This window comes from Mustelus asterias, chromosome 4, assembly GCF_964213995.1.
Source record: "Mustelus asterias chromosome 4, sMusAst1.hap1.1, whole genome shotgun sequence".
In the NCBI taxonomy this organism is placed as follows: domain Eukaryota; kingdom Metazoa; phylum Chordata; class Chondrichthyes; order Carcharhiniformes; family Triakidae; genus Mustelus; species Mustelus asterias.
Genome location: NC_135804.1, coordinates 60333498 through 60357683, shown reverse-complemented (window position 1 = coordinate 60357683; position 24186 = coordinate 60333498). Strand labels below are relative to the sequence as shown.

The window sequence follows — 24186 nt, the reverse complement described above, 5'->3', positions numbered from 1 at the left end:
CTTTCCTTAGATAAGGTGACCAAAACTGATAGTATTCCAGGTGCAGTCTAACCTTGTATAATTTTAGCAAGACTTCCCTATTTTTAAATACCTGCTGAGCTTGCATATTAACTTTTGATTTATGCACTGCCCCTCCCCTATACTTCTGCAGTTTTCTCCATTTAACTAATAGTAACTTTTATAACCTTGACACCCAAAGCATTTCAGAACTAACTTCCCAATATGGTATTGGGTAGACTTGGTCTTTATTCCCTGGAGGTTAGAAAAAGTATGATTAATTGAAATTGCTGTTTTGACACATGCTGAGAAAATGTTTCCTTGAAATGTGCCCATCTTGTTGGGGCTACACTTCAGGCAAGTGGACTGTTTCATCATGCTCCTGATTTGTGCCTTCTCGATGGCAGACAGGGTTTGGGGAACGAGTCTGGAGTTGAATGTCACTGTAGAGTTCTCAGACTCTGCCTGCTGTAGCCACAGCATTGACTGCTCTGGTTAATGGTGACACCCCAGGCTGTTGCTGGTGGAGATTCCATAATGGGGATGTGGTTAGACTGTTGTTGGTCATTACCCATTGTGTGGCACAAATGTTACTTTAATAACCAGCTGAAGCCTGATGTGTCCAGGTCCTACTGCATGTGGAAACACCTGCTTCAAGTTATGAATGGAGCTATGCAGAAGGAAGCCATTTGGCCTATCCAGTTTGCACCGACTCCAAGAGCATCACATCCAGGCCCCCCCACCTTCTCTATCCCCTCACATTTACCCACCAATTTCCCCCCAACCTACACATCTTGGGACAATTTAGCATGGTCATTAGACAGTGGGAGGAAGAAACCCATGCGGACAATGGGAGAATATACAAACTTCACCTCGTAACCCAAGGTGGGAATCAAATCCAGGTCTCAGCACTAACCACTGTCACCATACTGCCTCATTGTACAAATAAATATCACACTTTTAACTTTATGATGCAAGGAAAGTCACTGAAATAGCTGAGGATGGTTGGGCCTAGGAATCACCTTGAGGACTTCCTGCAGCCATGAGACAGATGATTGTTGTGGTTGTTGGACTTTTTATACTCCTCGAGCATCTGATCTGTTCCTTGCTGCCTGTACATTTCATACAACTCTCTTCCTCTTAATCAATGTTACAATCTCCCTCGAGAACCAAGCTTCCTTATTCCTATTTACTTTGCCTTTAATCCTGACAGGAACATACAAACTCTGCACTCTCAAAATTTCTCCTTTGAAGGCCTCACACTTTCCATTTACATCCTTACCAGAGAATAGCCTGTGCCAATCCACACTTCCCAGATCCCTTCTCATTTCATCAAATTTGGCCTTTTTCCAGTTCAGAACTTCAACCAGAGGACCAGATCTATCCTTATCCATGATCAGGTTGAAACTAATGGCATTATGATTACTGGATCCAAAGTGTTCCCTCACACTCACATCCATCACCTGCCCTAACTCATTTCCCAATAGGAGATCCAATATCGCATCCTCTCTAGTTGGCACCTCTATATACTGATGTAGAAAATTCTTCTGAACACATTTTACAAACTCTACCCCTCTAAACCTTTAACAGTATGCGAGTCCCAATCTATATGTGGAAAATTAAAATCCCCTACTATCACAACTGTGTGTTTCTTGCAGTGGTCAGCTATCTCTCCGCTGATTTGCCCCTCCAATTCTCGCTGACTATTGGGTGGTCTATAATACAACCCCATTAATGTGGTCATACCTTTCTTGTTTCTCACCTCCACCCATAGGGCCTCTGTAGACAAGCTCCCTAATCTATCCTGCCTGAGTACCACTGTAACATTTTCCCTGACCAACAATGCCACCCCCCCACCTTTTATCCCTCTGCCTCTATCCTGCCTGCATTATTTTGCTAGGGCTCCTTCGTACCACACTTAACCATATGCTGCCTTGATGTCAAGGTCAGCCACTGTTCAGTGCTTTTGTCCATGTAAATTCAAGGCTTGAGGTCAGAGGCTGAATAGCCATGGCAGAATGCAAATGGGGTATCACTGAGTCGGTTGGTGCTATTAAACATGTGACTTGTCGGAACTAATTACCACAATTTTCAATTACTTCACTGATGGGGCAGAATTGGCTAGGTGTGCTGCTTTTGGTGGAGGGGACAGACCGAAGCAATTTTCACTTTGTTGGGTTGTGCTCGAATAGCTTGGCAATAGGGCCTGTTAGATCTGGAGCAGTCTTCAGTACCATTATTGGGATGGGACCAGAGCCATCAACCTTTAAAATCACGGAGTGAATGGAATTAACTCAAGATTAACACCCGTGATGGATGGATCAAACTGGCCCAAAGTGCATAAGCAAGTAAATTTCAGCCAGCTTTAAAAAAAAAAATCTAGTTTGGAAAAAAACAGCCAATTTGTGAGGTGGTACATGTTCCCAGAATTGAATCTTATGATCACGCGCTCAGAGCCTCAACTCAGCCAGGAAGTAAATTAAATAGGCAAGGGTGTGTAGGTTCTGATAAATGCAAAGTGGAAGTTTAAACCAAACTTTAAAATAGGGAAAAAACAAAAGCAGAATTATCCAAATATTTATTCTTCAAATGAGTAGAATAGGACAGTTAAAATGCAAGTTATAGTTACAGTAGAAATAGACCACAAGTTACACAATGTACTATAAATATATAGTATGCAAGGCTAGCCCTTTGAAATCTTGCATTGATGAAAGGTGCAGAAAATGTAAAGGGTGGTTATATAGCCATTCTGAACCATTTTCTCCTTTCCCTTCTCCCAGTCATTCAAAACAAGGGCAGCATTGGTCCTTTAAGTTTACTAAATGTTGTTACAGTATAAGTCAACCCAAGTACCAGCACAATTTGAAAGCTGCATCTTCCAGGAAGTTTTTAAAGAGTTAATTAAATGGTGACTAGATCAATCCCAAGAAAAACTTGAGCTTGCTACCATAAGAACAAAGGAAAGTTTCTTCTTGTGGATACCAGGAAGGTCCAATTTGGATGAGCAGATTTCAGATAGGACAATTGGAGATTAAACTAGGTTTCCTGCATTCGACTAAATTAAGGAAATATCATAGGCCAAGTGTATGCTAACCTGAAATTCTAGTACAGGTTACAGGTCAACACTTTTAAGAGAAAGAAAGAAAACAGTGGGGGGAGAAGGGGAAGAATCAAGTTCAAGAACAATCAATCCCTCTATTCTTTGGATTAATTTTGGTTAGGCAAGAGTGTTTTCTCAGCAGCAATTTAGTGGTTGTGTATCTAGGCAACTACTCGAAAGGCACTTCAATGTTAAATGCTTCCCGATCAAGTGAGAAGCTGCTCTGACAAGCTGGAGAACCATGAAGCCAGCTTCAGATTCCATCCTTGGATAGTGAGGAGTGTAGTGTTAGTTGCCATGTTCCAAGGTTGATCAGAACCTGGTTAAGCTTCTCCATCCACAGGCTTCTCTCTTCTTTTGTGTCAGCCGACAGCCAGTTCCTACAAAATCACAAATACCAGATCAACAATTTTATTGTTCCGCATTTTATCTATCCTGAAATCTTAAGATTCTTTATACTAAATTCCAACATAAATATTTAATTGTTCATGAATTTTGGATTTTCTCTGCATCAAAAACATCCACAACTTGTGATACAGCAACGGAGTGTTAATTCAAAAATAAATAAGGCCAACTTTATTTCTTGCAACATGAGCATCTAACTTCACTGCTCAATTTGGAAGAGAATTCCAAAGATTAATGACCCTCAGAAAATTCTCACCTCCATTTTAAATGGGAGACACCTGATTTTGAAACTGTTCTAACAAGGGGAAACATCCTCTCAGTATTGACCCTATCAAGCCTCCTCAGAATTGGTTACGTTTCGATAAGATCACCTCATTCTTCTAAACTCAAATGAGTTCAGGTCCAATCTTTCCTCATAAGACAACATCTTTATCCCAGAATCAACTTAGTGAATCTTCTCTGATGCAAGTATGTCCAGCCTTAGGCAAAGACCAAAATGACACAGTACTCTAGGTGTGGTCTCACCAACGTCCTGTATGGTTGTAGCAAGAGGTTGAATTGCTGCAATGCGAGCTTGTATACGATGCATTGGTGGTCGAGGGCAAAAATGTTAATGGAAGGGAAAGGTGTGGCTAATGTCTGAACTATGTGCTCCTAGAGAACACAGTAAGAAGTCTAACAACACCAGGTTAAAGTCCAACAGGCTTATTTCCTCATCACTATCTCCACTTTATCTCCACATCACTCCTAGAGAACAGCATACTTGGACATGCTGACAGGAAAGACAAAGCTGTAAGGAAGCATAATACTCATGAACATTAATATCTTAGAATCATACAGTACAAAGATTATTCAGCTCAGTGCCTTTGCTGGCTCTTTAAAAGAGCAATCCAAATCGCTCCCATACAATTGCAATTTCCCTCTGCAAATATTTTGGAAGTATTTATCTGTGAAAATTACTGAATCTGCTTCTGCTACTTCCACATTGTACACGAGAGAGTACATGCAAGATCACATCTCACCTCTCCTGTTTTTTTTGCCAGATTTGGGTCCTCTGGTTACCATGGGCCAACCCATGGGAATAATTTTACCTCGTTAACTTATCAAACCCTTAATTTTTGACACATGTTTATTGACAAATGTATCTTTTTGCCAAGAACAATTCCAGTTTCTCTAGCTTCTCCATCACTGATGCATTTTTTAAACCATTCTAAATAAATGCAGATAATGTTCTTGAAGCAGCAGCAATAGTGGAAAGTTTATCTCTAATTCTTCCCAGTTCTGATGAAAGGTCATTTACCTGAAATGTTAACCATTTCTTTCCACGGATGATATTGGAAATACTCAACAGGTCGAATATCATCTGTTTGTATTTCATATTTCCAGCATTCACAGTATTTTGCTTTAGTAAAAGGGCCGGAAGGTTATGTATTGAAACTCCACTCCAGGACTTGTGCACAAAGGCTTCCTTTGTTTTATTCATTCAAACGAATGCTCATGACCTGAAGGCATTCTTTTTAAGGAGCAGGGAATTCTAAGATCTTGGGTAACAATCCCTCGAGCACCACAAGAAAACATAGGTCCAAAAAGTTGAATGGCGATCATATAGAATGATTAAAGCATTTGATTGTACAACAACATTTCAATTAAATAAAGCAAACTTGGATTTATATTGCATCTGTCAGAATTCCCCAAAATCATTTCACAGCCAATCAATAAGGGAGTTCAAGTGGTAAGTTATAAGGAGATAGGTAGTCATTAAACTTGCTTTCAGGGCGAGCTGAATCAGTTCTTATTTGGGAAGTGAAAAGCTGCACTTTAGTGCATTCCTGCAACAGGAATCAGCTGAGTCAGCTCTCAACTGAACTTGGCTGGTTGTTTGTACAACTAATTAAAACCAATTCCAGGGCTTTGTAAGTTGTGCCTATAAAAACAAAGGCTTCACAGTGCTGCTCAATCTGCACTGTGAGAGTGCTGCCTCACTGTGAGGAGTGTTTTTGGAGTTGGGTGAAAATAGGGAGTTAGGTGAAACAGGCAGTAGAGGCCACAAGGGAGAGTGCTGATTGGGAAGTAAGTGCCACTCATGATTCTCTGAAACTGACAGTGAGTTCGGACTAAAAAAACTTGTGACATCACAGGAGGGCTGTGATTTGATTGGCTAACAGGGAGCTATACTAAATTTGAAAACCAATTTAAATTACTGGTTTAGACATTGCGTTGAGACTGTGGTAATAAGGAGATATATAATTTAAAAATAAAGTTAATAAAAATTAAAAACCCAAATTAAAAACTAATCAAATAAAATAGAGATGGAGGGTCAGGTGATGTGTTGTTCATACGTGATGTGGGAGCTGGTGGACACCATTGTGGTTCCCAGCGAGCACATCTGTAGTAAGTGTTGGTTGCTTGAGGGACTCCGGCTCAGGAGTGGATGAGTTGGATTCTGAGATTTGGACGCTGCGACACATCAGGGAGGGGGAGAGTTCCAGGAGGCAGTCACAGCCCTTCAATTAAATACCTTGAATTCAGCCAGTGGACAGGGACAGGAAGGTGTGGCTGTGAGTGAGGCAGGTAGAGGGATCCAGGAGGTTGGGTTGCAGGAGCCTCAGACCATGAACTTGTCCAACAGGTTCGAGATTCTTGCTCCCTGTGTGGACGAGAATGGGTACTGCAGGGAGGATGAGCAAACTGGAGAGGATGTTTCCACTAGTAGGAAAAACTGGAACCAGAGGGCACAACCTCGGGCTAAAGGGACGATCCTTTAAAACAGAGATGAGGAGGAATTTCTTCAGCCAGAGAGTGGTGAATCTGTGGAACTCTTTCCTGCAGAAGGCTGTGAAGGCCAGGTCATTGAGTGTCTTTAAGACAGAGATAGATAGGTTCTTGATTAATAAGGGGACCAGAGGTTATGGGGAAAAGGCAGGAGAATGAGAAAAAAAAAAATCAGCCACGATTGAATGGCGGAGCAGATGCAATGGGCCGATTGGCTTAATTCTGCTCCGATGTCTTATGGTCTTATAATAACAAATGGATTTTCTGGTAAATGTAGCTATTTATCCACACAAGATCCCGCAAGTTCTTTTTGGTGATGTAGGTTGAAGGATAAACGTTTTCCCTGGATAATCAGGGAACTCTACTCCACCAAATACTACCAAAGCTCTTTTACAGGCAGATGGACCCTAGATATAACACCTCAACTAAAAAGGTCGAACTTCTTGACTGCCAACCTACATTATTATATTTCAATCTGAACACACATCCTTCGACTCGGGTGCCAGCATGCTATCACCCAAGCCGAGCAGACCATCTCCAGAAAGAAATTCAGAGGTGTTGAAGGCATAAGACACTAAAAATACATGTCTTTTTCTTCCATTAAATGAAAACACAATCAGAAACCAATGGAAAAGGCCAATGAATCACTGCACTACTTACACAGCCCCCAGGGAATCAGTGCTTGAAGAGTTTAGAAAACTGGAAGGAAAGTTCAGTTGAAGGACAGGGACTTGAAAACAGGTCAGAACTTGGAAAAGCTTCTTCTTGATGGAGGAAACACAGGCTCACTTGAAAATAATTAAGCATAATCGACATTTTCACACCAATTAACAAGTACCAGCAGTTAACGAGACTTACTTGGTAAAGCACATTTTGTTTCTACACTTAACAATGAGTGTGTCATGGTCATCTTCGCACTGTGGCCGTACTGTGATCAATTCAAATGTTTTGGGCCGGGAACAGAACTCACGGCTGGCAGGTTCGATCTTGTCTTTGGTGCAGCTGGTTAAGTCAATACACCCAATTGGTTTCTGGACAACACAAAGTGTGTTAGTGCCTTAATTATATATATTTTTAAATGCTCAGAACCTAGGAGCACCACTGATATTTCAAAATCAAAAACTGAATGATGTCACATAGATCTCACAACTTATGTTTTTTTAAAAAATTCTCCCAACTGTCTTAAATTAGCAACTCATTTTTAAACAGTGCGCCCCCCCCCCCCCCCCAGTTCTACCTTCTTTCCACATCCATCATCAGGAACATATGTTTCAATCAACTTATCTCTTCAGTGGATACAAGCTTTGCCTTTCCAACCTTCCCTCCCAAGACAACCCACCCATTTCAGGTTCAAGTCCAGTAAACCTTCTCTGGACTGCTTCGCATGCATTTATATCCTTGCTTACACAAGACCAATACTGTATACAGTACTCCAGGTGTGGTCTCACAAGGGCCCTGCATAACTGAAGCATAACTTTGTTATTGAGGGCAAAAATTGAAAACAATTCTATTAGTTTTCCTAATTACTTGCTGGACCTTAGTCTTTTGTGATTCATGCATTAGGACACCCCAGTCTCTCAATTTGTTTTTATTCCTGCTGCCAAAATGGGCAATTTTACATTTGCTCACATTATACTCCATTTGCCAAATCTTTGCACACTCATTTAACCTATCTATATCCTGTTGTAACTTCATGCCCTCTTCACAACTTACTTTCCTGTCCATCTTTGCGTCCTCTGCAAATTTAGCAACCATACCTTTGGTCTCTTCATCCAAGACATTTATATAAAATTATAAAAGATGCAGTCCTAGCACTGATTCCTGCAGCACACCTCTCGTTACATCATACCAATTTCCAGCAAGTCAATTTTCTATCCTTGCCAATATGTTATCCCCTATATTTCCACAATGTCCTTTGATGTTGCACCTCATTAAATGCCTTCTGGAAATCTAAGTATACTACATCCACTAGTTCCCCTTTATCTACAGCATGTTACTTCTTCAAAGAACTCCCAATATATTGGTTAAACATGATTTCCCTCTCACAAAACCATGCTGACTCTACCTGATTGCCTTGATTTTTTTCTAAGTGCCCTGCAAGATGTTTTTAATAATAGCTTCTTTCATTCTCCCTATGGCAGATGTTAAGCTAACTGGCCTGCAGTTTCCTGTCTCTCTCTCTTTGAATAAATGAGTTACAGTTGCTATTTTTCAATCTAATGGAACCATCCATGAATCTTGGGAAGTCTAGAAAATTAAAACTAATGCATCAACTATCTTACTAGCCACTTCTTTTAAAACCCGAGGGAGAAATCCATCAGGACCCTGACCCTTGTGGCCTGCATCTCCAACAATTTGTTCAGTCTCACATCTGAGTGACTAATTTTCCAGAGTTCCTCCGTTTCCTGATTTACAGCTATTTCTGAGATGTTACTTGCATCCTCTACCATGAAGACCAATGTAAAATGCCTGTTCAATTCACCTGCCATCTCATCATTTCCCATTATTAATTCCCCAGAATCACTTTCTAAAAAGGAACAATGCTTACTAACTTTTTACATTTTTAAATAGCAATAGAAACGCCTACTATTTGTCTTTATATTCCTAGCTAGCCTTCTCCCATACTTTTCCTTATCAATCTTTTGGCCATTCTTTGTTGTTTTTTATATTCTGTCCAATCTTCTGACCTGCCACCCACTCTTGCGTAATTATATGTTTTTTCTATAGGTTTGATACTATCTTTAACTTTTTTAGTTAACCACATATGATGGGTCTGTGTGTTTATTCCAAAATATATCCTCAAATGTCTGCCATTAATGGCAACGCAGATTCTGATCAAACTAGTTTGATAAAAGCACTTACAAATAAATCAGGAACCTGCATACTGAAATGTCCGCTTTCAGCAAAATGGAAATTTGAAAACATTATCTATAAACTTGCAATTGGTTCCAAAATTTTACAAACTGGTATTGGCATTTGGCTAAGTGTCCATTTAGTTAGCCAAATGCCAATACCAGGCTGTAAAATCCATGAGTTGGTGTGTTTATCTAAACAAATCAGTCACGTACAAGTTGATTGTTACTTTACCTTGTGTTTCTCTTCATTGGGATAGGTCCAATAGGAAAGGGTGTTGCCAGAGAGCAAGAACCAGCGACGGTGCCAGGCACCAAACCCACTCACATCCTCAAACATAGTCTGTAAAAACAAAAAATGAAATTCTTATCTTGCCCAGAATATTAGTCAGATGTTCTGAAATACTTCCTACTTCTATGCATTAGAGCAAGCGCTGCTTAGTCACAATATAACTGAATAACGACCAGGGATACTCAATGGTACTGGGACAGGATAACTACCACAACCATTGCTTTTGCACTATGCATTACAGGACAACAACAAACAGTGGAATTACCAGGAATCCCGAATGCTCCACAGAGGAGTGAAAACGGCACTGGAGTTTCAAATAGACGGCACCTTCAAGAGGAGATAGGAAAGGAACCTGCAATTTGATAAAAAGAAAAATGCATCAACACCAGGGAAATAACTGTTCAGATCGGAAATCATATGGTATATAGCCCAGATACTAGGCCTAGTTCAATGATTTTTGCATAACAGGAGCAATAGATCTGAATACAGAGCTGGGACTTGTGTGAACAATGCTTAACAAAATTTGTAAAGCTTATCTTCATCACAAGGGCCAAGAATCAGAATGCCAATAGATAATTTTAGATGTGCATAAAAGGGAAGCAATTTATTGCTCAGCTTGTTAAGCACTTCTGCATTACAGATTTATTATGTCAAGCACTTAAAGACAGAACCATGCAAAAAAGCCAAAAATGAAAGGAAAAGCTAGCCATCAGCTACTACTAAGCTGCATGAAGCTGTAGTTTGGACTAGAGAATACAGTTTTGTGGAACGCATTATATATTTCCACATAACACCGAACTCCCATGTGCAATCACATCAATTTACTGTATTGTGTAATATGTAACAAAGTTCGGCAAACATTTAACTGGCTTAACACCCACTGTAGTACATGACTGAATCCCATCCTGGAGCAACAAAAACATTTCCTAAAGAAAAACAGAATGCTGGAAAATCTCAGCAGGTCTGAGCGCATCTGTGGAGAGAGAACAGAGCTAACGTTTCAAGTCTGGATGAAATATTTTCCTTTAGCTCTGACGAATAGTCATCAAGATTTGAAATGTTCACTGTTCTCTCCCCACAGATGCTGTCAGACCTACTGAGATTTTGCAGCATTTTAGGTTTTTGTTTCAGATTCCAGTGTCCGCAATAATTTGCTTTAAAATCATTCCCTAGCTCTTCAACAAATAGTATAGATCATATTATTTGGAAGTGCACTGAAGGAGTGGTTAAAAAAAGTGACTGTTATATCAGGTGTGTGTTTCTGGCTAATGCAGAAGCAGATGATTTTCCAGTTCCAAACTAAAGCTATGATACACACGTGAATCTAATGATTAGGTATACAAAGACATTAGGTAACTATAGAAACCTTGTCCTGAAACTCATCTCCAAGTAGTTGCCTGACTTTTCCATCAAACTTCATCTACAGTAAAAACAAGTAAAAAGTTAATTAATATTTATAACTTTAGTTATCAAGTTGTCATTGCTGGAATGCAATGAGAGAGTCTGGTCAGCTTGCAATTCAGACATCTTGTGAATCATCAGGTTGAGCAGTGCATATTTCCTATGAAGTTACTTTCCCGTGCGTAGAGTGCTGTGGGTGTTCCTACACAACATAAGCTGCGGCACTTCAAGACGACAACTCATCACCACCTTTTCAAGGTCCATTAGGGATGGTCAATAAATGCTGTCCTAGCCAGCAACACACACATCTCATTAAAAAAAAGAGCAGTAGTCAGTGGAGAGGGACAGCTCAAAATAGCCACTTCCAACACGGACGAAAATCACCTGTAGGACTGAACCTCTTTAAAAGTACAGAATTTTACTCTAGCACAGCTTCAAACTGTAAATTTGTCAGTTACATTGCAATAAAGGGTCATGTCCTCCATAGTTTTTGCATAGGCATCCTGAACATTAAAAAAAAACTTGTATTCTGTTTAATTAGTGTCTTCCAATCCAATTTCACACTATGAATGTAACTACTTACCCTGTTCAGCAGGCACTCTACAGAATATATTAGCCAAATCTAATTTTGTTTCAGACGTTCTGTGTCAATGTGTTATTAATTACTCTAAGATTTAATGTCAATTACATTTTTAAACAGTATTTACACACATATTAATTTATTTGACTTGTTAATTTGTCCCTTTTTAATTGACTTAGCAGTTAATTAAAACTATAACTAGGGATAACCAGGTGGTGGGGGGAAAGGCGTGAGGAGGAGGAAAGAGGGGCAGTTGGCTTGGTGTTGACAGTGAACTATGTCAATAAACACTATCCAACAAAGAAGCAGCTGTAGTTTTTACTTCCATTGATCGGATTAATATCCCATGCAAAAGGAAAAAAAGGTCTAAAGCGAAGCCACTCAAGAGTCAAAAAGTGTTTTAAACAGCCTGCATGCAATTCAAGAACTCAAGGCTATGCGAATAATCCATTATTTCATTTAATTACTACAGTCCAAAAAACTAACATTTCAAGGAACTCAATTAGGAAGCAAAGATCAGTTTTAAAATCTTATTTAATTGGTTATGAGCAGAAGTATTTCGTCATTACACCCATTTTGTAAAAACTTCAGTAAGATGCTACACTGCAAAAGCACAATGCTATCAAAGCCTGTTGGATACATATATATCAATGCATTTGAGAAATGCATTTGATATTCTTTCCACTCGAGTCAAGTTGCAGTTGACACTTTTATGCACAGGGTGGCGCTGGTTCCAAGTATGACATCCATTTAATCTATTCATGTTCACAAAACTTAGTGCCATTTCTTGAATTAATACTTTCCATCAGTACTTAAAACAAATCATTCTCTTTTCCTCTCCAACACACAATGAGAAGCACTGTGCATCTTCAAGATTCCCATTTCCTTTCTCTCCCTCACCAATCCATATATGGTGAACTTTTGACTGTTGAAGTCGCTAAATTACAGACCAGTAGCATTGCACTATAAAAACCTTGGTTAAAAAAAATCAAATTGGCAAAGTCCATTGCACAAAGACAATCCATTTAAATGGCAGGTAGAGTGTCGAAAAGTTGATATCAAAGGATCAATACTTTTCCTATTTCATAGAGTCCTGTCCATTCAGAAAACCAGAATAGTCTACAATACAAGTTTCAACAGCCATGTGTCTGGCCAAATCATCCCTTTCCTTCAATTGAAACTACCATTTGCAAATTAAACAATTCTAGTCTCTATGAATATATAAATCTGACAAGATATGACTTGTGTCTGGCTTGTGAATAGATTACCCATGCATTTAAAATTATAGATGGCAGTGCTTATACAAGTTTTCTTTATGAAGGCTTATACTCCTTAAAGAGAGTTTTACAGAAGCTAGTTAGTTATCTTTCCTTCAAAGCATTTCCCATGGGGAAACTACTCTCATAAACCAAGTTGCCAGGCTTTTTAACTACTGCGAGAGAATGAGAGCAAGAGAAAAGGGAGGGGAGGAGAGCTTGATGAAAAAAAGGAAGCACAGGCAACCCTGAATTTGTCCTGAGTATTACAGTTTCTGGATACTGATCTGTAACCCAAGTGGATATCCCCTTCCCCATGCAAAACAAATAATGTATTCACCCAATTACAATGCTTCTATTGTATCCAGGGACAAGATGAGCTACGTCAGCACCAATTAGACAAATCCAGATAGAGAGATCCGAGGTATGGCCAGTAACTTTGAGTACAGAGCCTAAAGTGGATTCACAATTTTTCTTTGGGTCAGGTAAAGTTGAGTTGTCACAGTTGTAGCGCAAACTCAACGGCTAGTTGTGTACCAGTTTCCTGGACTGCAAGCTCACAGAATCCCTACAGTGCTGAAGGAGACCATTCAGCCCATTGTGCTTGCACTGAAGATCCCACCCAGGCCTTAGCCCTGTACCCGTAACCTCACATTTACCATGGTAATCCCCTGACAATAAGGGACAATTTAGCATGGCCGATCCATCTTCGGACTGTGGGAGGCAACCGGAGCACCTGGAGGACACCCATGCAGACACAGGGAGAATGTGCAACGCACGCACGGAATTGAATCTTGGTCCCTGGTGTTGTGAGGCAGGTACTAACCACTGTGCTGCCCAGTTCAGCTACATGTTAGCTGTGCAGGTTGGATCTCTTTTCTCTTGAAAAAGGAAAAGCCAAGGGGTGACCAAATAATTGCCTTAAAAAAAGGTTTGGTGAAGAGGTAGACTAAACAGCATAATCAGGCTGTTCCGCCACTCAGTACGATTACGGTTGATCTTTACTTTCCCACCCACTCTCCATATCCCTCGATTCTCCAAGAGACCAAAAACATCTATCCCAGCCTTAAACATGTTCAACAACAGAGCATTCAAAGTCCTCTTGGGGGAAAAAATTCAAAAGATTCACAACCCTTATTGAACAAATATCTCACCTCAGTCCTAAATGTTCATCCCCTTATCTTGAGACTGTGCTCTATGTTCTAGATTCCACAGCCAGGCAAAACAACAACTGTGCCTACTCTTCAGAACCTATGGGTGGCATTCTCCCAAAAGAATTCCAAGTGCAGGATTCGCGTAAAAACCAGAGTAAATCCCGCTGCTTTTTTCAGCGGGACTTTCAAAATGAATCTCCCACAATCTGTGCATCAGAGTGCCCTAGCATGAATCACGCTAAAAATCTGGAGGCGGGGCCTATTCCCTTGAAGAGGTTGGCAGCATAGCACTTAGTGGGCCACTGTGCATGCACCAATCGGTCAGCACTGAGATGGCCCCCCTTCACTCCAGCAGGGTCGGGCCACCAGCTCCCCCGTTAGTTAGGAGCTGTTGTAAGCCCTGCTGGAGAGGCTAGTGGACCCAGAGACTTCAGCTCCAGGACCGCTAATCAGATTTAGGAAACGCGTGGAGGCTGTGGTGACCAGCAGGAAGTCTGTTACACGGTCTCCATTTATGTTTCTAGCAGCGCAGCAGGCTGGTAGAATTGCTGCCTATATGTTTGTGAAATCTCCTTGGAGACAAGAAGGTTAAGAGATTTGAAAAGGGGCATTAAAATTCAGAGGGTGAGCCAGAGTAAATAGAAAGAACATTTTCCCATTGGTGGAAGGATCAAGAACCATAGATTTAAGTAACTGGCAAAAGATGATGATCAGGAAAAATCTTTTCACATACCAGGTGGTTTGGATTTGGAATGAACCACTCGAGTGTGCGATGGAGACAGAGTCAGGCCGGAATTAGATTATCCGAAAAAGGGAGAATGTGCATGGCTAAGGGGAGAAGGTGGGGAAACGGCTTTATATGAAATGCTCCTTCAGAGAGCCAGCACAGATACAAATAGCTTTCTTCTGCGCTGAAACTATTCTATCAATTAAAGGATTAGAATCAAGTCCGAGTGGAAGCTCAAGTTCACAAGTCAACACCACTAAGTGGTGCCACCACCTTAAAATGAAAAATCAGACAGCCAATGATCAATTTATTAAAAACTAGAGACTTACTTTGTCCAGTGGAAACTTGTCCTTGCCCAGAGAAGCCAGTGTGATTTTGTGTGACCCAACCAGCACAAACTTGCTGGTGCGTACAGAATTACGAACAGCAGGACTAGCAGCTGCAAGACAATGTATAACAGTATAAAACAAGTGCAATGGACATTCAACCGATCAAATGGCAGTTGGGAGAGTTCAGTGCAACAGGGCACAGCCTGAACTTAGGACTAGACTAATCATGTGTAACAACAGGAAGCACTTCTTCACAAAGGGCCCTGGAAATCTGGAGCTCCCCCTCCAAAAAACTGTTAGGGTTCAATGGATTTAAAATTGGAAGAGAGATTGATGGGTCTGTTCAACAAATAATATGGAACCAAACTGAGTACATTAATACAGATCAGCTTTGTTTCAATTGAAAAAAGATTCATGGGACTGAAGTGACCCATTCATGTTCCTGATGATGCAGTAGATAAATTCATCGTGTGGTACAGAGCGAGAGATCTGGGTAGTCAGTCCATGCAAAATTGGCAATTTATCAGAAAGTTAAAAATAAAACACCAGGAGTTCCTACGGTCTGTGCAGAGACCTCGGCTAGTTCACATTTGTCAAGGACTGCAAAAGGCAAGGATGGGGGTGGTTTTGGTTTGACAGTTTCCCCTTATAGGAGTGTATAAACACAAGCAAATTGTCAGAGTCATAAAACCCAAGGGAATCGACTACCTGCACTGCTGTGCCAGAAGAACACTCCCCCCTCCAAAAAAGTGCTACTGCAGTTACGAAAGGGAACACAAACCTGGTTAAAATGTTACTTTTTCCTAATACTATTTAAATACACAAATTTGAAATGACAAAATTGATATGGGCAACCTCTTAGTTCTGCTAATCAAAAGATTCATCATTCCAAATATAGAGACTCTGCCCAAAACCATCAAAAGAGGTTTACAGGGTATTTGGGGAAGGATACAAGTGGACATGTATCCTTGTGTGCTAATCTTACCAAGCAATTAGAGGGCTGTAGGGAGGACATGACAAATAGCACAAAAATCATATTCAGTAGCTGGTGGTACACTAAAAGTTATTTATTTCATGTTTTTCTTAAAGGAGTTTGTGTTAAAAATCAAAAGAATATTTGTAAACCTACCAGGTGACTGCACGCTTGATTTCTGAAAAGGATAAGAAAAGGCAATGTGAACTGTATTCTTAAGGTTTAGTACAATGAACAGTATTAACAGGCAAGGGACCAGTCATGTTAGTAGTATTTCAGACCATTACTTACAGTAATGGAGGTCAGCAGCTTCTTGGGCGTTATGACCTATGTAATAATACACAAGGAAGATTAATTTTTATTTGCAAGGATATAAGAAAGTAGCATATAGATTACAGAATAGGAGAAAGCCTGTATTACCACAGCTATATATATTTCACAAACACTTTTTAGTGCATTCTATTTTGACTATGTTCCACCACTTAACTGATTTGAAGCCCTCAAAGCGCGACATGTTTTCAAAAAAATACAATCATCAGAGCTTCTGCTTGGATATTGAGAGTACTATTTTGGAAGGGAAATTGCAGGTATTAATCCAGCTAAAAGTTTCTTACTGTCTACATATGGTGCATCTAGTAAACTTTATATTTGCAGGCAAGTGACATGAGAACTGACACCTTATGTAACAAATGAACAGTTGAGACATTTGATGCTTCAAGTTGTCACTCCTGGAATACACCAGTATTTTCTGTCAGTTTTCTGAATCAAGACTGCATTGCAACCTGAAGTTTTAAAGATTAATTCTACACTATTTACATTTGGAACCCTGATTTAGAGAGGTGAGAGACTGGCAATATTAGATACCCATACAAGGATGAATTCAGATGCACCAATTATTGCATTTTTGATTTTTCCAGAGTTTTTTTGTGGTTGGGTTTTTAAAAAATTAAGCTCCAATTGCAAGCTGGTTATATTTTCCTTTGAAAATGAATTTGGTGTCAAGTTGAAAATATTAAGCCACACAATCACCCAAGGCTGGAATTGAATCCGGGTTCCTAGTGCCGAGAGGCTGACTATTGTGTCACCCAGAATGGTTGTGTTCTTCACAACAAACACTATCCAATAGGATAGTGTTGAAGAACACAACCATTAGATGTTATGGTATTTTACCTTTTCTATTAAAGAAATATTAAGTCAGAATTACACAAATTACACACAATTACACAAGGCTGTGGTTAAGAAGACGTATGGTGTACTGGCCTTCATCAATTCAGGAATTGAGTTTAGGAGTCGTGAGATAATGTTGCAGCTATATAGGACCCTGGTCAGACCCCACTTGGGGTACTGTGCTCAGTTCTGGTCGCCTCATTACAGGAAGGATGTGGAAGCCATAGAAATGGTGCAGAGGAGATTTACAAGAATGTTGCCTGGGTTGAGGAGCATGCCTTATGAGGATAGGTTGAGTGAGCTCGGCCTTTTCTCCTTGGAGAGACGAAGGATGAAAGGTGACCTGATAGAGGTGTATAAGATGTTGAGAGGTATTGATCGAGTGGACAGTCAGAGGCTTTTTCCTAGGGCTGAAATGGTTGCCACAAGAGGACACAGGTTTAAGGTGCTGGGGAGTAGGAACAGAGGAGATGTCAGGGGTAAGCTTTTCACTCAGAGGGTGGTTGGTGGGTGGAATGGGCTGCCAGCAATGGTGGTGGAGACAGATTCGAAAGGGTCTTAAGAGACTTTTAGATAAGTACATGGAACTTAGTAAGATAGAGGGTTATAGGTAAGCCTAGTAATCGCTAAGGTAGGGACATGTTCGGCACAATTTTGTGGGCTGAAGGGCCCGTATTGTGCTGTAGTTTTTCTATGTTTCTATGTTCTATGTTTCAAGTAGACAAGAGAGGAGATGGAGTAACAATTTTAGAGATGATGGTATACCCAGTACAAAAAACAGGAAAACAATCATTGCTGATGAACATAATAAAGGCAGTAGCCCGTTTGCTGCAAGTTTCAGAATTTTTGGAATGCTCCTGACTCAGACTATATAAACAGCTTCAGCAAGTTTGCAAGATTTCATGTGCCACCACAGGACTGAAATTGCATATAGATTATACAACTGCTGCAATGTGTGTCAATCAGCACGTCCTCTCCTAAATACAGTCTCTTAGGCTCTCCAATAAGAAAAAATAACATTTTGAGATACAATGATGTCCCTAGGAAGATGGCCATTAAAACAAATTTTTAATGTTATACAAAATGTTGGGGCTTTTTGTCAATAAAGAGGGAACAGTATAATCAAGTTCCAGAATAACGATAGTTGCCTTTAAGCACAGACAGTGTCAGCTGGCAGTACAGCACTTGTGCATGGAACCATAAATGTTTCAAAGCTGTAATTTGCATGCATGGACATGCAACAGTCTATAAACTGTAACCCCTCTTGTGCAGAATTTTGCAACCACTATTAAAATTGGCCACCAGATGCTTCAGGTTGTACAATACTCCAAAAGATTATAAAAGATGCCTACATTAAAACATTTCAGGTTTGGAGGGGGCAATTTAAAGAATAAAATAAAGTATAACGTTTGTCAAGTATCAAGCACAACTATACAAAATGGTTGTATAATTTAATCGTCCAGAACTACATTAGAATACTGTGATGATAGCGTGCAGCTTTCTGTCTCAAATTTGAGCTTGCAATTCTAGTGGCAGTTCGAGAGAGAATCAAATACACATCAAAAGAAAAATCAAAGTACATTGTTTCCAGGTTAGATCAAATTACATGCTTTAAAAGTACATTAAAAAATCACCTTAGATCTAGATACTCTCCGCTTCTCAGAGATGGTTACATTGCCAGCATGAGCCTACAGAAAGGAAAGAAATTGAATTTGCTGCAAACATGGAAAGGAATACTTATAAAAATATGAAAGATGAAGTTTGCTTACCAAGCTGTATACCTCCACATCAATTTCGAATTTGTAATGAATATCACGCCTACAGAAATTGCAACATTTGGATTAGTTACCTATAATGGAAGTTGTCTTATTTTGTCTAACATACTACTGCCTGTGGTTTAGAGACAAACTGATCGATGCACCAGGCACCATGCATCACAGAATCCCTTCAACACTGCTGTCATGCAAAGAATTTTCAAAAACTGGAAAGGTATTTATTTCTTCCTCTCTTGTAGACATGCAAGTCAAAAATGATATTAAGGCAAATGGAATTCTGGGTTTTATGCCAGAGATTATAAAAAACAAGGAAGCAATTACAATTTGTAAAGTTTGAGACAAGTCATAAATGATGTATTATGCATAGTTCTATGACCCTATTATAGGGAGAGTATTAATGCCATGGAAAGGATACAGCAAATAAAGAGTATTACAAAAAACTGAACCAAACTAGCTATAGTCATGAAGCACTGAAAATATGAAAGCAACTCTAGCTCCCAAGGCTATTCCCATAATCCTGAACATTTATCATGGCTAATCCACCTAATCTACATATCTTTGAACTCTGGGAGGGAACCCACACAGACATGGGGAGAATGTGCAAACTTCACAGACACCCAAGGTGGGAATTGAAACTAGGTCTCTGGTGCGGTGAGGCTGCAGTGCTAACTATTGTGCCACCATGCTGCCCTGCAATGAGTTGAGATATCCCACTGTTCTTCTGAGTATATCAAAAGAAGGTTGTTTTAAAGAGGGTTTATTAGGACAATTCTCGAAGCAGCAATTTAGGCAAGGACAATATCACTTCAATTGAAATTGGATAATTTTTGGGAGGGGAATAGCTCCAGTTAAACAGACACAGACATGGTGGATTGAACAACCTCCTCCTGAGGATTGTACAAAATCACTTCTGATATTTTGGTTGTGAAAGAACTTTGCTCAAATGACTGCATCATTTCTTTAATAATTTAACAACTGTCACTAATTTTGAAATTTTTCTGTCTTTTAATATTACTTCCAGAAACAACAGTTCAGAAGAGAAGACTCACAGTGTGATGATGGTTGGGAAAGTAATGGTATCACCATGCTGAGCATCCTCTGCTGTTGCCAGTGGAGTTGCCACAATGTTATGTGGGCCGTAGCGGATCATCAGTAAGAAATAGTGACTGGGGTTTCCTGAAAAATGAGAAAATAAGTTGATTTGACCCAAATTTCCTTTAACATTGCCTCAGTTTTACTTCCAACTGTGCTAAATGTTCCAGTGTCTGCATCTCTCAAATGTGGTTTTATGAAGTATTCCAGTTATCATTTGTACGAAGACACCCTTTCTGGCATTAAGTGCTGAACAAGGTAAGGGATGTCAACGTCAGCAAGGGAATTTTTCACAGTTCAATTGTCCAGCACCAATATCCCTCTGCTCTCAACTCCCCTTTCTGGCTTTGCTTGGGTTTGTAAATTCGTGCAGATGCAAACCTAATTAACCCTTTTGCTCTCCAGTTTAAAACATTTTACCTTCCGAAATCACAAATTATGGTCTTTCAATCCCACCTTATTTCAAATGCTGCATTCAAAATTTAATAAAAATGTATTCTGTATACCTTGTTGAAAAGAAACACACAAAAAACAAAGCGTTGGGAAGGAGCACTCATGGTATTTAATAAGCATTCAAAACACTAAAATGTTACACAATTGCAATAAATGCCACAAAGTTTTGTTACATTAAAAGGCACCATACATGCACTAGTTGCAGCACAATATCAGCTAAATGAAGTTACGATTAAAATTCATTATGTGGAGATGCCGGCGTTGGACTGGGGTAAACACAGTAAGAAGTTTAACAACACCAGGTTAAAGTCCAACAGGTTTATTTGGTAGCAAAAGCCACACAAGCTTTCGAGGCTCTGAGCCCCTTCTTCAGGTGAGTGGGAATTCTGTTCACAAACAGAACTTATAAGACACAGACTCAATTTACATGAATAATGGTTGGAATGCGAATACTTACAACTAATCCAGTCTTTAAGAAACAAAACAATGGGAGTGGAGAGAGCATCAAGACAGGCTAAAAAGATGTGTATTGTCTCCAGACAAGACAGCCAGTGAAACTCTGCAGGTCCACGCAACTGTGGGAGTTACAAATAGTGTGACATAAATTCTGATTCTAGGATCGCATGATAAAGACTCAGGAGGAAAAAAGCAGAAATATTTATGTGAAATAGTGTGACATAAACCCAATATCCCGGTTGAGGCCGTCCTTGTGTGTGCGGAACCTGGCTATCAGTTTCTGCTCCGCGACTCTGCGCTGTCGTGTGTCGCGAAGGCCGCCTTGGAGAACGCTTACCCGAATATCAGAGGCCGAATGCCCGTGACCGCTGAAGTGCTCCCCAACAGGAAGAGAACAGTCTTGCCTGGTGATTGTCGAGCGGTGTTCATTCATCCGTTGTCGCAGCGTCTGCATAGTTTCCCCAATGTACCATGCCTCGGGACATCCTTTCTTGCAGCGTATCAGGTAGACAACGTTGGCCGAGTTGCAAGAGTATGTACCGTGTACCTGGTGGATGGTGTTCTCACGTGAGATGATGGCATCTGTGTCAATGATCCGGCACGTCTTGCAGAGGTTGCTGTGGCAGGGTTGTGTGGTGTCTTGGTCACTGTTCTCCTGAAGGCTGGGTAGTTTGCTGCGGACAATGGTCTTTTTGAGGTTGTGCGGTTGTTTGAAGGCAAGAAGTGGGGGTGTGGGGATGGCCTTGGCGAGATGTTCGTCTTCATCAATGACATGTTGAAGGCTCCGGAGGAGATGCCGTAGCTTCTCCGCTCCGGGGAAGTACTGGACAACGAAGGGTACTCTGTCCACTGTGTCCCGTGTTTGTCTTCTGAGGAGGTCGGTGCGGTTTTTCGCTGTGGCGCGTTGGAACTGTTGATCAATGAGTCTAGCGCCATATCCTGTTCTTATGAGGGCATCTTTCAGCGTCTGGAGGTGTCTGTTGCGATCCTCCTCATCCGAGCAGATCCTGTGTATACGGAGGGCTTGTCCGTAGGGGATGGCTTCTTTAACGTGTTTAGGGTGGAAGCTGGAGAAGTGGAGCATCGTGAGGTTATCCGTGGGCTTGCGGTACAGTGAGGTGCTGAGGTGACCGTCCTTAATGGAGATGCGCGTGTCCAAGAATGCAACCGATTCCGGAGAGTAGTCTATGGTGAGCCTGATGGTGGGATGGAACTTGTTGATGTCATCATAGAGTTGTTTCAGTGATTGTTCACCATGAGTCCAAAGGAAGAAAATGTCATCGATGTATCTAGTGTATAGCACCGGTTGAAGGTCCCGTGCGGTGAAGAAGTCTTGTTCGAACCTGTGCATGAAGATGTTGGCATATTGAGGTGCAAATTTGGTCCCCATGGCTGTTCCATGTGTCTGGATGAAGAACTGGTTGTTGAAGGTGAAGATATTGTGGTCCAGGATGAAGCGGATGAGATGTAAAATTGCATCTGGAAACTGGCAGTTGTTGGCGCTGAGCACTGAGGCCGTTGCAGCAATGCCATCGTCATGGGGGATGCTGGTGTAGAGTGCTGAGACATCCATTGTGACGAGGAGCGCTCCTGGTTCAACTGCTCCATGTGTGCCGAGTTTCTGTAGGAAGTCCGTCGTGTCGCGACAAAAGCTGGGGGTTCTTTGTACAATGGGTTTCAGGATGCCCTCGACATAGCCGGAGAGGTTCTCGCACAGGGTCCCATTGCCCGATACGATGGGACGGCCGGGTGTGTTTGCCTTGTGTATCTTCGGGAGGCAGTAGAGATCTCCAACGCGGGGAGTACGTGGGATGAGAGCACGGAGGGTGTTCTGAAGGTCCGGATCAAAGGTCTTGATCAGAGTGTTGAGTTGACGGGTGTGTTCTTTGGTCGGATCTGCAGGTAACTGTCTGTAGTGTTCCTCGTTGTTGAGTTGTCGGTACACTTCTTTGCAGTAATCCGTTCTGTTCAGTATGACGATGGCCCCTCCTTTGTCTGCTGGTTTGATGACAATGTTGCGGTTGGTCTTGAGAGCGTGGATGGCGTTACGTTGTGCTTGGGTGATGTTCGGGGCTGTCTTGTGAGTGCGGCTGATGAATTTGGTGTTGACGCACCTCCTGACGGCTTGGGCATACATGTCAAGTCGAGGGCAGCGGCCTTCCGGAGGAGTCCAATTCGACTCTTTCCTCTTCGGATGCACTGCGGATCTCTCTGTCGGCTGTTCCAGTTCATTGGCTGTCTCATTGTGTTCGTTGTTGGCCTCTTGGGGTTTGTGGAAGAACTCCCTCAGCCTCATTCGCCTGATGAATTCCTCTGTGTCTGCTGCGAGACTGATGGGGTCTATTTTGGTGGTGGGGCAAAAATTAAGCCCTCGGCTGAGAACTTCGATTTCATCTGGTTGAAGTGTGTAGTCGGACAAGTTGACAATGGACTTCCCTGCAGTGGGACTGTTTCCTACTGTGGTACCGGGGGAGGCTTGGTTGCTGCTGGTGGTGATGCCGAGTTTCTCAAGTTTCCTGTTCTTGGTGTGCATGTAGATGGTGTAGTTCCTTTGTCTCGTCTGCTTGGCAGAGTTTCGCAGCTGGTCTGCGTCCTGAGCGCAAGTCCTGAGAGCAGAAACTGATAGCCAGGTTCCGCACACACAAGGACGGCCTCAACCGGGATATTGGGTTTATGTCACACTATTTCACATAAATATTTCTGCTTTTTTCCTCCTGAGTCTTTATCATGCGATCCTAGAATCAGAATTTATGTCACACTATTTGTAACTCCCACAGTTGCGTGGACCTGCAGAGTTTCACTGGCTGTCTTGTCTGGAGACAATACACATCTTTTTAGCCTGTCTTGATGCTCTCTCCACTCCCATTGTTTTGTTTCTTAAAGACTGGATTAGTTGTAAGTATTCGCATTCCAACCATTATTCATGTAAATTGAGTCTGTGTCTTATAAGTTCTGTTTGTGAACAGAATTCCCACTCACCTGAAGAAGGGGCTCAGAGCCTCGAAAGCTTGTGTGGCTTTTGCTACCAAATAAACCTGTTGGACTTTAACCTGGTGTTGTTAAACTTCTTACTAAAATTCATTGCCAGAGATTTTATAAAGTTCAAGCACATTTTACAACCTCAATGAAATCAATGAAAAAGCGAGACGGTGGGGTTGATACTAAGAGTTCCACTTTCAGGCAGGGTGAGGCAATACAAAATCAGCTCAATGCTCTGAGAATGCAGTCCCCCATCTCTTCCAGAGAAGGCAAGCTGTCTTTTCATCCGAAATTTCCACATTTTACTTGATTCACCCACAACTACTGGGAAAAGCACACTTGCTCGCAAGGATTTACTTCCATCCCTGGACTAACCATCAAGTTTAGTTAATAGACGCAGGTATAACATTAATGGAAAATTACCAC

General features: G+C 41.1%; 1 protein-coding gene across 6 annotated transcripts in view; it reads right to left on the bottom strand.

Annotated features, from left to right (window-relative positions):
- Positions 1-2558: 2558 nt before the first annotated feature.
- The window catches only part of LOC144492745 (anillin-like), a 62975-nt gene continuing 41347 nt past the window's right edge, over positions 2559-24186 (bottom strand). For 4 of the 6 annotated variants that reach the window (XM_078211126.1, XM_078211131.1, XM_078211128.1 and 1 more), the window contains 11 exons: positions 19830-19956; positions 18775-18823; positions 18640-18693; positions 16130-16165; positions 15995-16016; positions 14866-14975; positions 10785-10838; positions 9684-9770; positions 9362-9469; positions 7133-7305; positions 2559-3477 (listed from right to left, as the gene is read on the bottom strand). In XM_078211126.1, coding sequence (XP_078067252.1) covers positions 3351-3477; positions 7133-7305; positions 9362-9469; positions 9684-9770; positions 10785-10838; positions 14866-14975; positions 15995-16016; positions 16130-16165; positions 18640-18693; positions 18775-18823; positions 19830-19956 — 947 coding nt within the window. In that variant the 3' untranslated portion in view covers positions 2559-3350. The remainder of the gene's footprint in view (positions 3478-7132; positions 7306-9361; positions 9470-9683; positions 9771-10784; positions 10839-14865; positions 14976-15994; positions 16017-16129; positions 16166-18639; positions 18694-18774; positions 18824-19829; positions 19957-24186) is intronic. The other 2 variants (XM_078211127.1, XM_078211129.1) reach the window with 1 other exon arrangement.